Source organism: Epinephelus lanceolatus, chromosome 24, assembly GCF_041903045.1.
Source record: "Epinephelus lanceolatus isolate andai-2023 chromosome 24, ASM4190304v1, whole genome shotgun sequence".
Taxonomy (NCBI): Eukaryota; Metazoa; Chordata; class Actinopteri; order Perciformes; family Serranidae; genus Epinephelus; species Epinephelus lanceolatus.
In genome coordinates, this window is record NC_135757.1 from 7430608 (window position 1) to 7444854 (window position 14247).

At 42.2% G+C, this 14247-nt stretch overlaps 1 protein-coding gene across 1 annotated transcript; it reads right to left on the reverse strand.

The window, feature by feature from the left end:
• Positions 1 to 429: 429 nt before the first annotated feature.
• atp1b1b (ATPase Na+/K+ transporting subunit beta 1b) lies at positions 430 to 10006 on the reverse strand. Its single transcript, XM_033616112.2, has 6 exons — positions 9807 to 10006; positions 6960 to 7088; positions 4235 to 4390; positions 3703 to 3887; positions 2169 to 2252; positions 430 to 2062 (listed from the first exon to the last, which is right to left on the reverse strand). Exons 1-6 carry the CDS (start codon positions 9895 to 9897, stop codon positions 1802 to 1804), a joined length of 906 nt encoding a protein of 301 aa, XP_033472003.1. The 5' UTR covers positions 9898 to 10006; the 3' UTR covers positions 430 to 1801.
• Between the last annotated feature and the right edge of the window lie 4241 nt (positions 10007 to 14247).

Genomic DNA, 14247 nt, shown 5'->3' on the forward strand with positions numbered 1-14247 from the left:
GCATGTCGTCCAAAATTATGAAAAAACGTCACAGTATAGCATGTCGTCCAAAACCATGAAAAAACGTCACAGTATAGCATGTGGTCCAAAATCATGAAAAAACGTCACAGTATAGCATGTCGTCCAAAATCATGAAAAAACGTCACAGTATAGCATGTCGTCCAAAACCATGAAAAAAGTCATAGTATAGTATGTCATCCAAAACCATGAAAAAAGTCATAGTATAGTATGTCGTCCAAAACCATGAAAAAAGTCATAGTATAGCATGTCGTCCAAAATCATGAAAAAAAAGTCATAGTAACTGGTTTTAAATCACCCAGTGTATGCTGGGAAAAAGCCCTGGACAAACACATTATGATCGGATTCTGTGGTTCAGGAAGTCGATCTGCGAACGTCACAATATAACACAGGAAAAAGAAAACACAGGAGAAAGGTCCATTATGATTTTATTTGTTTCTACCTTTGATTAAATGACAAAGCTGGATGGAAAGTTGACTGATGTTAAAGTTCAAGTTGAGTATTTCACATCAACATGAGATCCTATGGAATATCAAAGCCAACATCATTGATCGTCTAAAGCCTCTGAGCTCTGGAAGAACTCAAGTTTGTTTTTTTTTAAATGCATGAAATCAAGTCATTGTGGAACTAAACTGCTTGTTACCTGTTCATTCTAACTACATTCATGGCCAAAACACGAATCAAGAGTTAACCACTGAGGTTGCAAGGCGAGACATTGACTTTAGCACTTAACATGATGAGATCCTAAAAACGAGTACTGCATTGTTTCTGTTAAGACTCTCATATCAACTCGTCACTTTGGTATTGCATTTATACATTACAATATTCTGCAAAGAAACAAAATGTACAACTGCATAAATATAAAATTCTTCCACCATGTTTAAATGGCTAAAAACATTCAGAGAGTTCCGGCAAAACAAAAAAAAATCTTTAAAAACTTGAGTTAGCACCGTCGCCCGTATAGCAGGCTTAAGTGTCTAACAGGCTGGACACACAACTCTACATTCAAGGCAAAATCAAGAGTAAAAGGCATGAAACCAAAGTAATAAAACCCCTTCACACATTTACGTGATTTAACAAAGCAATAAAAGAAGAAAAAAAAAGGCAAAGTAATAAAGAGTCTCCCGTGATCAGATGTAAAAGACGAATAAAAAGAGGAAAGAAGTTCCCTGGAGTGCAGCCTTTTCCTTACACAGATCAGAAGAGGGCGTCATGTCAAACCATTTCAATCATTAAGTAACCGGAAGTGTGCGTTCATGTCTGACACACACATGCCTAGGACAGCTAAAGCTTGCTCACAGAGGAAAATGAGGAACAGCGTGGACCAGATTTTGCGACTACGGCACACTCCAAAAATATCTACTGAAACCACACGAGGCAGCGATATGCAGAGGGGACAAACACGGCTTGCTACACGTCAGAGATGGAATTTAACTTTACAGTCGTCAGTGAACGATGTCCCATGGCTCGTGGAAAAGTCTAATCTCCGGCGGAATAAATATTTTTATTAGGCCTACTGCTACTTTTCCTCTAAATTACATTCTAACGCTAGACAGAAGTGTAGAAGCTAGTGATGAAAGCAGACGAGATTACACATCGGTCCCCTATCATGGATTTTCTTTCATTTATTCATTCAAGACTATTTGTGATTGACTTAACCGCTACAGCTTACCCCCCCCTCCCCTCACTTAGAATCTCCTACATTAGATTTGTGTTTAGTTAAGGACAGAGGGGGCAGAGGTGGGAGGGGCGGCCAGGGAAAGTGCTACGGTCCTGATGGCGGTCATAAACTGTTAACCTGGATCTTAATGTCAAAGCGTCCCTGGTAGCGGTCCTTGTCGCTATAGTTGATGTTGTCTCCGTACACTTTGCACTCGATGCGCAGTTCAGTGTTCAGGGTCAGGTTGGTGAACTGCAGAGCCACCAGCGGCTGCAAGTACTGAGGGTGCAGCAGCTTGCCGTAGTAGGGATAATACTGCAGGGGGAAGCCACCGGCGATACCGTGGTACTTAATCTCCCCGATTTTACCGGCATCCTCCTCTTTCTGGAAGGACAAAAAAGACAAATGTATGGGTTATGTGCAGAATTCATTTTTTGAAATCACATACACTTTTACTGAGGTCTAAACTGAAGGAATAAAAAGTGTGTACCTTGTTGGTGCAGTAGAGAGGGATGATGTTGGGCTGCACCTTGGGTTGAGCCTCTTCAGGGATGCTTTCATTGGAGGTAGGAGGCTGAACAAAAAAGGATAAGTTAGGAGGTGGACTGGACCCAAATGCTTCAGTAGAAATCTCAAGAGACTAGGGCTGAGCAGTTAGACACATATAAACTGAGACTGCAACGTAACAGAATGCAATATTCAAATAGCGATAGTCAAGTTGCAGTTCACATCCATGTCTGTCCAGACTGATATGTAGCCATGACAGTCACCAATGCTTCCAGTACGGATGTTGCTGCCAAGTAGCTACAAATTCTAAAGCATGTCTACTGCTCACGCATTTCCACATTATCCTATCCTTGAGTTATGGCCACAAACATTTTGTGAGGTCAAGGTGACCTTAACCTTTGACCATCATCAGTTAATTCTTGAATCCAGGTGGACATATGTGCCAAATTTGACAAAATTCCCTCAAGGCCTTCTTGAAATATCGCAATGACGAGAACGAGCCTGACGCCAAGTCAAAGTGACCTTTGACCATCAATTTCTAATCAGGACAGGGACATCTGTGCCAAATTTGAAGAAATTCCTTTGAGGTGTTCTTGAGATGTTATGTTCATGACAATGATATGGACCAGTTCAGAGTAACCTTGACCTTGAAACTTCAACCACCAAAATCTGGTCAGTTCATCGTTGAGCCCACGTGGACGTTTGTGCCAAATCTGAGAGTTCAAGGCCTGCATGAGATTTTGCTTTAACTAGAATGAAATGGATGCAAGGTCACAGTGACTTTGACCTTTGACCACCAAATTCTAAATCAGTTCATCCTTGAGCCCAGGTGGACATCAATGCCAAATTTGAGAAAATTCCCTCAAGGCGTCCTTGAAATATCACAATCACGAGAACATCAAAGTGACCTTTGACCATCAAATTCTAATCAGGACAGGGACATTTGTGCCAAATTTGAAGAAATTCCTTTGAAGTTTTCTTGAGCTGTTATGTCCATGACAATGATATGGACCAGCTCAGAGTAACCTTGACCTTTAAACTTCAACACCAAAATCTAGTTAGTTCATCGTTGAGCCCGCATGGACGTTTGTGCCAAATCTGAGAGTTCAAGGCCTCCATGAGATTTTGCGTTTACTACAATGAGATGGATGCAAGCTCACAGTGACTTTGACCTTTGACCACCAAATTCTAATCAGTTCATCCTTGAGCCCAGGTGACCTTAGCCTTGAGGGTATTCTGCATCACTTCCCTAAGGCCTGCGACACACTATATGACAAGTCCGCCCTCTTAGCCTACCAAGTTTACATATTGATATCTGATCACCAATGCGAGCAGAGGTCTGAGATCAGATAATGTATCCAGAGATGGCAGATAAATTCCAGGTGGAGCTGGAGGGAGGCTTGGGCATCAGATTACACTGTGAGAGTAAGTAACTCTCCTTGGGTGAGCTAACACTAAAATTAGTCGCTGGCATTATCAATGACATACAGTCAGAGTCTAGTCTCATATAAAATTACCTTCGGACGGTAGTTGACAATCCTGTTGAGCTTTACAATCAGGCAGGGTTTGCCCTCCTTGAAGCCAAAGTCTCGGTCCTCGATGCCGGAGCAGGGTCCCAGCAGGGTCCTGGAGAAACGGCAGGCCTTCCTGATGCCTACATCGCTCTCCAAGTCGCCCCTGTTCTTGTACTCTGCAGGCTCATCTGGAGTGGGGGATGAAGTGAAAGGTTAACTTGGGCGAGGACTCATCTGAAAGTCAAGCCTGTTGAATCTGGAAACCTCTCTTAAGAGGTATTTAAAAAGTTCTGTATACATGTCCAAAGAATACTCCTAAAACCTGAACGATATCGGCATATCCTACATATCTTCATCAGAAAATGCTTCATTCGGAAAAAGGCCAAATTCGGAATATCCAGCTGGATTTTGTAATTTACAGGCCCGCATCAAATTTAACGTATTTTCATATGCGGAATAATAGTGTGCATGGAAATGTAGTCACTGGTACATTCTGTCTACGCTATTCTCTATGGGGTGTCTGAGTTTATCCTACCTCCACAGTCCTCGTACTTCATCTGATCCCTCTGGAATTCGTCATCGTACTTGGCCAGGAAGTCCTTCAAGGCCTTGGTGTAAGGCAGGTAGGTCTCCACGTCATTGAGGTTGAAGCTGACTTCAGCTTTGTCTGATCGTGGGGTGTGTGTAAGGCCTGCGGGGACACCAAACTCTTATTTTACATGTAATCGTAACAGTTCTCGGTTATTTGTGCCTTTGACCATCATCGGCTGTATGCCTCCATGAACCAGTCAAGCTGCACTTACAGTTTACATCCATGTCATAGGTCACAGTGACCTTTAACTTTTGACCTTCGACCCCTTAATTCTAATCACTTCATTCTTGAGCCCAAGTGGACATTTGTGCCAAATTAGAGGAAATTCCTTCTGGGCCTTCTTGAGATTTCACTTTCACAAGAATGAGACGGACACAAGACAACAGTAACCTTGACCTTTGACCACCAAATTATAATCAGTTAATCACTGAGTCCAAGTGGATGTTTGTGGCAAATTCAAGGAAATTCCTTCTGGGCCTTCTTGAGGTATGGCGTTCACGAGAATGAGACGGACACAAGACTAAAGTAACCTTGACCTTTGACCACCAAATTGTAATCAGTTCATCACTGAGTCCAAGTGGATGTTTGTGCCAGATTTTAAGAAACTCCCCCAAGGTGTTCTGGAAAAGCCTGTTCACAAGAATGCGATGGACGGAGTGACAGTGCCCTTGACCCTTGACCATCAACTTTCTCGTTCTCATTAGTTTAGTCTTGAGTCTAAGTAGAAGTTTGTGCCAAATTTGAAAAAAATCCTAGATATGGCGTTCACCAGAGTGAAACTGACAGACAGGTGGACAGTCGACCCAAAAACATGACGCCTCCAGCCAAGGCTTTGGTCGGCGCAGAGTCATAAAAAGGTCTGAAAATTGCACACTAGAATTTAGATGAGATGACATCAGAGTTACTGTGACATTCAGGAACACTGACTGTGTGGGAAATACAGATTTTTGCCAACTTCTGCAGATTCAGATGAGATCATCAATATTAATGTCATGTCTGTGCATTCAGGATACAGATACTGTTCCCCCGCTTCCACTTCTTGTGCTAATATAAGCTGAAAAGGCTGAATACAGTCTAAACCGGCAGTGTCGCTGTACTGGACTCAGATGACACCATGAGATCTCATGTGACTGAGTAAAAAACGCAAATCACAGACTGGTCTAATCAGCTGACCAGAGATCAGGTCATTGACAGATTTACTTGAATGACCTCAAATGAACAAATCATGCATCCTGCTTAACGTGGAAGTCTGACACTAACTCAAACAGCAGTCATACAGCCGCCCCCTTCCACCAGCCCTCCACCCGTCCACTCAGACAGTCGACTGTGTTTGGCACATGCTCAGTTCAGCCTGGTAAATCCCCACTGGCCCTCCCCTGCCATGGAAACCAGGCTGTGGTGTGTGCACAGGGGAGGCTGCCATCAGTACAGGCGATGCACTGGGACCACGATGTGAAGATATATGATGAGCTCATTTCCAAAACAATATGCAGCCATGTTACCTGAGGCAAGGATGAACATATGTAGCAACACTTTGAACATATGTGTTGACTCTTATTGGGAAAAATGTCACCAAGAGTAACACTTCTATGCCTGCAGTTAATATCTGATGTGGAGAACCCTGTTCATGTGGAATGTAAACTCTGATCTGATTAGTGTCTGTGTTGAGACAATGAGATGGTGAATTTGTATCATTTCAAATATCCAATTAAACTCCAAAGACAGGAAGGATATCTCACATCTAACTTTGTCTGGAACTTAGTGCACGCATTCATCCTGACAATGTCATGAGAAACAATCTTGTTATGTCACCGAGAAGGCAACCTCTGATTCACTGAGTAAACACCAGAGGTCATAGCTCATCTGAAACAACTTGATTTACTGCTTCAGGGTTGTGTGCCCCCTCCCCCCGCAAACCAGTCAGGTCGGGTAACAGTTTACATCCAGGTCTGTGAAAACAGAGGCCTCACACATGTCTTCAATCAGCACAGCTTCAACGTGGACACCCAAGATTCAAGTCACCAATCAGTATCAAATATTTCTGCCTCTGTTCCTGAGTTATGACGTATAGTGGCCAGAAGAGTGTTTCTGCAGAACATTATGATGTCACAGTGAAGTTAAAAATATCACTTCATCACTAAATCATTATTTGTGTGAAATTTTGTCATAATTAGCATATGAATTCTTGAGTTACGGCCAAAAATGTTGTTTTTTCTTAGGTCACGTGACCTCAAAGTTTGACCTTCGACCATCAAATACCATTCAATTCATTCTTTAGTGGATGTTTGTGCCAAATTTGAGGAAGTTCCTTCAAGGTGTTCTTGAGATATCGCATACACAAGAATGTGGCAGACAAGGCCACAGTGACCTTGACCTTTGACATGTGACCACCAAAATCTACTTAGCACGCCCTTGATACCAAGTGGATGTTTGTGCCAAATTTGAGGAAGTTCCCTCAAGGTGTTCTTGAGATATCGCATACACAAGAATGTGGCAGACAAGGCCACAGTGACCTTGACCTTTGACATGTGACCACCAAAATCTACTTAGCACGCCCTTGATACCAAGTGGATGTTTGTGCCAAATTTGAAGAACTGTGTCCACAGAGTCAGTGGCAGATCTGCATGCAAACATCTTAACAAGACAGGAAGTGGGCGCCTCTTCTTACCAGGGGGTGCGACTCTGTCCTGCCAGGTGGGCTTGTAGTTGCTCAGGGTGAGCAGCAAGGCTTGGATAGTGCCGATGAAGATTCCAGCCAGGCAGCCGTAGAAAATGACGTAGAACAATAGGATTTTGACTGCGTAGGGGAGAAAGAAAAAGTGTGTCAGAAACAATACCACGGTATAACCATACCTTATGATACCATTTCACTAGAAGGACGATAAGTCCTAATGCTATCATCTTGGAAAATTCTAGATACTACAAGAATCACTTGCTCTCACGGTTCAGAGTGTCAAAATAAAAAGGGTCCCAGACTAAGGTATTCATTCTGGTAGACCTTATGAGACTTACATTACCATTGAGCAACAACACAACAGCTGATAACAACAGTTACACAATTGCAAATGTGATAAAAAGATATTTACCACCTTGGATTTCTACACATGTAATACACTACTGACCACCTACTAGGGCTGCAACCAACAATATTTTTAATCTGTCTCTTGGTTTCTCGATTAATTAATCAATCAATCACTTGGTCAATTTTAAAAGTCTTGTTTTGTCGTCCAGAACCCAAAGATATTCAGTTTATTGTGACATCAAACACAAGACAAGTAGGAAGTCATTATTTGAGAGTATGGAAAGAACTCCCCATCTCCAGTCATTTCAATGAACGTGCACAGACTTTGCCCTCCCCTGCTGAACTAAAGGAGTTAACTGCCTGCTTTGGCGGACCGAACGGAGGGGGAGGGCAGAAAGACGACAAGATAAAGGAGCTGATAATGCTGGTGTGTGAATACAACAAGCAACTTATAAGAACAACCAAGGGGACATCCAAATATGTAGAAACCTTGGGTAATTTCAGTGTTGTCTAGCTACATGACAGCTCGCACTTCCGAAGGCGACGTTCACCAAAGCACCTGCCTGTTAGACCAAATGTTGCTCTTAAAAACACTTTGCTATTTAGGGGAGGGCTCTTGGAGGCAGGTTGGTCGCCGCACGGCAGGGAAAGCAGCTTCAAAGCTGTCTCTGCGTGACGACGACTGGTGAGGGAGGACACCCGGATGCACGGCTCCATGGGAGACAAAGCAGCAGATGGTTTTATGTTCTCTTGAAACCATAAAATCATAGACCATAAATAACTCATTTGGGCTTTTTGGCCAATGAGCAAGAAGCTAACATCAGAGGGAACACACAATCCCCAGTGTGAAACCTGCTGGTGGCAGCAACTTGCTGCGGACATGCCGCACCTTTGAGGTAAAGGAGGAAGGTTAAAAGAACATACAGAACAGAACTCAAAAGCAAAGGTAAAACAACAAAGGAACCAGACGTACAACCAATCCAGTATTCGTACAAGACCTGAAGTCCAAGTTATTCACTTGAAGCACCCTTGTAACTTGGCAGAGATTAAAAGTTAGGCTGAGAACTAACTTTTTAGAGAGTAATCACTTTTAAAAAATCAATCGTTCGGAGCTTAATTGGACTCTTCTTTTGGTCTCTCCAGCATGAAGTAATCTATCGTCAAGCTGCTGGAGCCCCGAGGCTGCCCGTCAGACACCAACATGTTAACAGAGCCTGTGTCTCCACCACGGATGTAGGGAGCCACAAAGCCAGCATTCATAATAAAACAGTCCCAACAGTGGCGGCCATTGTCCGATTTACAGGAATTCAACTGTGAAGCCTGTTCTTACAGTTGAAGGTAGAAATTACCCAAAGCACTGCTGGTTGGCTGCTCAGTGGAATCAGTTTTTAGCATGAAGATGCTGTAAAGCGGGCTATACATTGGGATCCTTTTGCTGCATGAGGCAATGTCAAAAGGTCACGACAGCGGGAACCAATTAATATGACACATAACTTGGACATGCATCAAAGCTTGAGTCCTCTGGGGATTCTGACCCGGACATTCCTTCATATTTACAGCACCATATCTGAGACACGGAGTCAAGACAGTTTACGTGATATTGTTCTTAACGTGGTCTCATGTCAGCCTTTTATGACACGCTTCATCACGGCACTGCGCATGGCACACTTCCCAAATGCATCAGCATTTTTCAGATGACCTCAGAAGGACAAACATGAGCGGCGCCGCTCAAACACCAGCCTCCCTGAGCTGCAGCTCTGATGTGAAGCTGAGCACACATCATGTCACTGCACAGTGCACACACATTCTTTATACCCAGGTGTTAGTGTCTAGACTGAGACTGAGGAGCTGTGTGACATTGAGAGGAGCAACAAGGACATGCGCACTGGCGCTGCCGGGGAAACAGGAGAAGAAAGGTCGAGCAAGTTAATCAGTTGTATTGTTTGGTAGATTACAGTGACACCTGATCACAGGAACCCGACACGGATCGATGGGCTCCTGTCCGTTTCCGAACAGGGCCCCTGTCACCTTGACTCACCTTGGACTGTGATGCATTTTTAACCCTTTGGCGGCTCGTTCCCAAAACTGCTATATGACAAGTTCCCCAACAACAAACAGCCAGTGTGGGCACCACTGAGGTCCAATCGGTTGCAGGCGTTCACTGTCTGCACCGCAGCGTCTACGCTCCCTGAATGCATAAGATCCAGCAGAAGCACGCATGCACCTACCTGCTTTTATCCGTCTTTACGCTTTTTAATAACCATAATAAATCAATTGCATGGATGCGCATGTGACGTCAGATAAAAAGCAGGCGCGTGGGAATGGAGCAAACTTAGAGATGAATGGCACAGTGACGCAATTACTAGTAATGTTTCCGTTTTGTTGCTGAATGCAGCAAAGTCAAATCAAACAGGTGGCATGAAACACGAGGCAACCGGCGCGCGCTCTCGGCTTGCAGAAGCGCGCGCCCACCCGTGCGGTCAGCATACTCACACCAGCTGCCTCCGGTGCGACCGAGCAGCTCTCCTTTCTCCGAATCCCACAGAAACTTCTTCCATCCGCCATCATCTTTAGCAGCAGGCATTGTGATTTAGTCCCTGTTAAAGCGCTCCCTTCAGTCTGCAGACTGCCTCCGTGCTATGACCAAGCCCCGACCCGTAGCAGAGGAACCCAGCTCGGTCCGCTGGAAGGCACCCCAATATATAAACCGTTCGTCCTCGACTCCGCCCGAAACTCCTAACAAGTTACCTAGTGGCAGGGCGGAGCGGTGCCGGCCAATTAGGGAGCGGACAAGCCGTGCGCACCTCTGACGTCAGGAAGACGGACAGAAAGCCTATAGATGCAGACGTTTAAGATTCCACAGATCCTGGCGGAGCTTTGCAGATAGTGTGTGTCCGTGTGTGTGTGTGTGTGTGTGGAGGCATAACTTACCCACCGTCTGCAGGTGCTGTAGGATAACCTGAGTCAGCCCAGAGTCAGACTCATCAGTCACTACAGAGAGGTGGTCCACAATATGTGATACACTTACACACCTATGAGTGTGGACATGTGTATATACATACATGGGCAGAGTATGAGACAATGGGGCCCCTGGGCACAGATATACAAAGGGCCCCTCCACCTCTCTGACACAGGAGCAAGACTCAAAGACATTGTGGCAGTTTTGCGTTTCTTCATAGTTGTGACGCATCTTTTTGTGCTCACATTGTGTCAACTTGTGGGGTTTTTTTTGTGTCTCTCTCTGTAGTCATTTTGTGTCGTTTTGTGTCTCTTTGTGGTCATTCTGTGTCTATGTTTGGTTTTTTTGTCTTTGTGGTAATTTTGTCTACTTTGGGTTTTTTTGTGTCTATTTGAAGTAATTGTCTGTCTTTTTGTTGGTTTGTGTCTCTATATGGTCATTTTGTGTTTAATTGTATTTTTTGTGTCTCTTTGGAGTAATTTTGTGTCAACTTGTGGTCATTTTGTGTCTACTTGTGTTTTTTTATCTCTTTGAAATTGTGTGTCCTTTTTGTCGTTCTTTGTCTTTTTGCGGTCATTTTGTGTCTAGTTGTGTTTTTTTGTGTCTCTTAAAGGTCATTTTATGTCTTCTTGTGAGTTTTATTTGTATGTATGTGTTTCTTAAAGGTAATGTTGTCTCTTTCTTGTCATTTTGTGTCTACTTGCAGGTTATTTCTGTCTCTCTAAGGTTATTTTTGTGTCTTTTTTGTCATCTTGAGTCTCTTTGTGTTCATTTTGTGTCTCTTTGTGGTCATTTTGTGTCTTTTGTTTGTCATTTTGTGTCTACTTGTAGTCATTTTGTGTCTACTTGTGCGTTTTTTTATCTCTTTGTAATTGTGTGTCTTTTTGTCATTTTGTGTCTCTTTGTGTCATTTTGTGTCTCTTGGTGGTTCTTTTGTGTCTCCTTGTGAGTTTTATTTGTATGTATGTGTTTCTTAAAGGTAATTTTGTCTCTTTCTTTTCATTTTGTGTCTACTTGCAGGTTATTTCTGTCTCTTTATGGTTATTTTTGTGTCTTTTTTGTCATTTTGTGTCTACTTGTAGTCATTTTGTGTCTACTTGTGCGTTTTTTTTATCTCTTTGTAATTGTGTGTCTTTTTGTCATTTTGTGTCTCTTTGTGTCATTTTGTGTCTTTTGTTTGTCATTTTGTGTCTACTTGTGAGTTTTATTTGTATGTATGTGTTTCTTAAAGGTAATTTTGTCTCTTTCTTGTCATTTTGTGTCTACTTGCAGGTTATTTCTGTCTCTTTACGGTTATTTTTGTGTATTTTGTCATTTTGTGTCTTTTGTTTGTCATTTTGTGTCTCTTTGTAGTCATTTTGTGTCTACTTGTGCGTTTTCTTATCTCTTTGTAATTGTGTGTCTTTGTGGTCATTTTGTGTCTCTTTGTAGTCATTTTGTGTCTACTTGTGCGTTTTTTTTATCTATTTGTGGTCATTTTGTGTCTCTTTGTAGTCATTTTGTGTCTACTTGTGCGTTTTTTTTATCTATTTGTGGTCATTTTGTGTCTTTGTAGTCATTTTGTGTCTACTTGTGCGTTTTTTTTATCTATTTGTGGTCATTTTGTGTCTTTGTAGTCATTTTATGTCTCTTTGTAGTCATTTTGTGTCTTTTGTTTGTCATTTTGTGTCTACTTGTGCGTTTTTTTATCTCTTTGAAGTAATTTTGTGTCTTTTTTGTTGTTTTGTGTCTCTTTGTAGTCATTTTGTGTCTACTTGTGCGTTGTTTTATCTCTTTGAAGTAATTTTGTGTCTTTTTTGTTGTTTTGTGTCTTCTTGTGAGTGTATTTGTATGTATGTGTCTCTTAGAGAGTTTTTTTGTGTCTTTTTTGTAGTTTTCTGCCTCTTTGTGGTCATTTCGTGTCTACCTGTGGGTTTTTGTGTCTTTTTTGTCATTGTGTGTCTCTTTGTGGTCATTTTGTGTCTAGGTTTGTTTTTTGTGTTTCTTTAAGGAGATGTTTGTGTGTTTCTTAGTCATTTTGTGTCTGTGTTTTTTTCTGTCTCTTTAATGTAATTTTGTGTCTTTTTTGTTGTTTTGTGTCCATTTGTGGTCATTTTGTTTCTACTTGTGTTTTTTTATGTATTTCTCAGGTAATTATCTGTCTTTTTTTGTTGTTTTGTGTGTCTTTGTAGTCATTTCATGTCCACCTGTTATTTGTCTGTGTCTCTTTGTGGTTATTTTGTGTCCTCTGGCATACGTACTGTACAAACATAAATACACAGAAGTTACTGTAAGGCATTGTGAAAGGCAACAACAGGTGACCATGAGGTGCAGGGCTTGTTCAATAATCCATCCATGTGCTCAACCATATTTCTATCCTAAACCCAGCCTGTATGAATTTACCTGCCTAAACCTACCATACATAACTTCATGTTAGGTATGTAACTTTTTGTAAGTATGTAACGTGACAACGGCATTCATCAGCCACCACAAAAGGCGGTCCACATACATGCATTTATACATAACACACTAATGACACATAGTGAACCTCTGTTATCGTATAGATTCATTTCATTGCAGTCTAATGGATCTGTTTTGTCAGTGAGGAGTCTCTGCAAGAAATGTTGGGCCCTGAATGCTCAACAGCTCTCACATGGTCAATATTTATCCAGCGCTGGGGCCCCAGCATCATTCACTCCCCCACCTACCACTGAGCCACCACACCCCCACCCCCTTATCCCCTCTCTGTCAACAGCACCCCGACTCCAGTGATCCATCAGCCACTTGTCATGAATGGAGAGTGTAGATTAGCACAATGACTCCAGACATAGATACTCCAGGACATGCATCCATCTCGAGTGTCACAGACTACCAGAGGGGTGCATGACTTGGACTTGAGTCAGACTCAAGTCACAAATTTGAGGACTTTAGACTTGACAAAATCAAAAAAGACTTGCATCTCAACATGGACTTTAATACCAGTGACCAGTGTGGGAATGTCGGAAGAGAAAGAGAAAGAGAAAGAAAGATATGTTTGTAACATGAGATGAGTTTAATACAACAAGACATGACAGAAACACATAAAATGTATTATTTATTTCTGTTGTAGTGCTGGTAAACAATGCTATATGCTGTGAAACTGCATGTCAGCTTTCCTTTTTATGATTTAGTTCAACTACACTTATTTTAACAAACAAATACACATTTTAAAAAACATTAATGATTTATGTGAATTTAATAAATTATTACTCTTTGTTTTGAGCGCATTATGACGTTGTAAGGATTTGAAAATCAAAGTTTATGACTTGAGACTTGAATTGTGATTTGATTTGGGACTTGAGTGGAAAGACTTGAGACTTACAAAACAATGACTTGGTCCCAACTCTGCAAACAACAGAGGGACAATAAGCCACTCAGACTTTTTTGAAAGCTGATGTCTATCAGTCAGTGCATTGAGGAGTGTGTTATGACTTGTTTAAGACTCGCAACTCTAGGTTTAGGATTTGGGACTTTACTTGGGACTTGTCAGTCATGACTTGGGATTTGATTCTGGACTTGAATGGAGAGACTTGAGATTTGCAAAACAATGACTAGGTCCCACCTCTACTAACAACAGAGGACACAATAAGAATCGCAACTCAAAGTTTGGAACTTGGAACTTCACTTGGGTCTTGTCAATCTTGACTTGCAAACCAAAGAGAGAGGATAAGCTAGTCAGACTACTCCCTTGAAGTTGGTGTCTGTCAGTCAAATGCATTGACAAGTGCACTCTGACTTGTTTAAGACACACAACTCAAGGTTTAGGACTTGGGACTTGACATGGGACTTGTCAGTCCTGACTTGGGACTTGAGTCGGGGCCTAACTGGAGAGACTTGAGACTTGCAAAACAATGACTTGGTCCCACCTTTGCAAATAAGAGAGGGACAATAACAATCGCAACACAAAGTTTAGAACTTGCCTGTCATGACTTGGGACTTGCATGTCTTGACTTGGGA

Coding starts and splice junctions, on each gene's coding strand:
- atp1b1b (XM_033616112.2), bottom strand. CDS start 9,897: ATGCCTGCTGCTAAAGATGATGGCGGATGGAAGAAGTTTCTGTGGGAT. Junction 7,089..9,806: donor TCGCACCGGAGGCAGCTGGT/GTGAGTATGCTG, acceptor TCCCCTACGCAG/TCAAAATCCTATTGTTCTAC. Junction 2,253..3,702: donor TTGTCAACTACCGTCCGAAG/GTAATTTTATAT, acceptor TTTTTTGTTCAG/CCTCCTACCTCCAATGAAAG.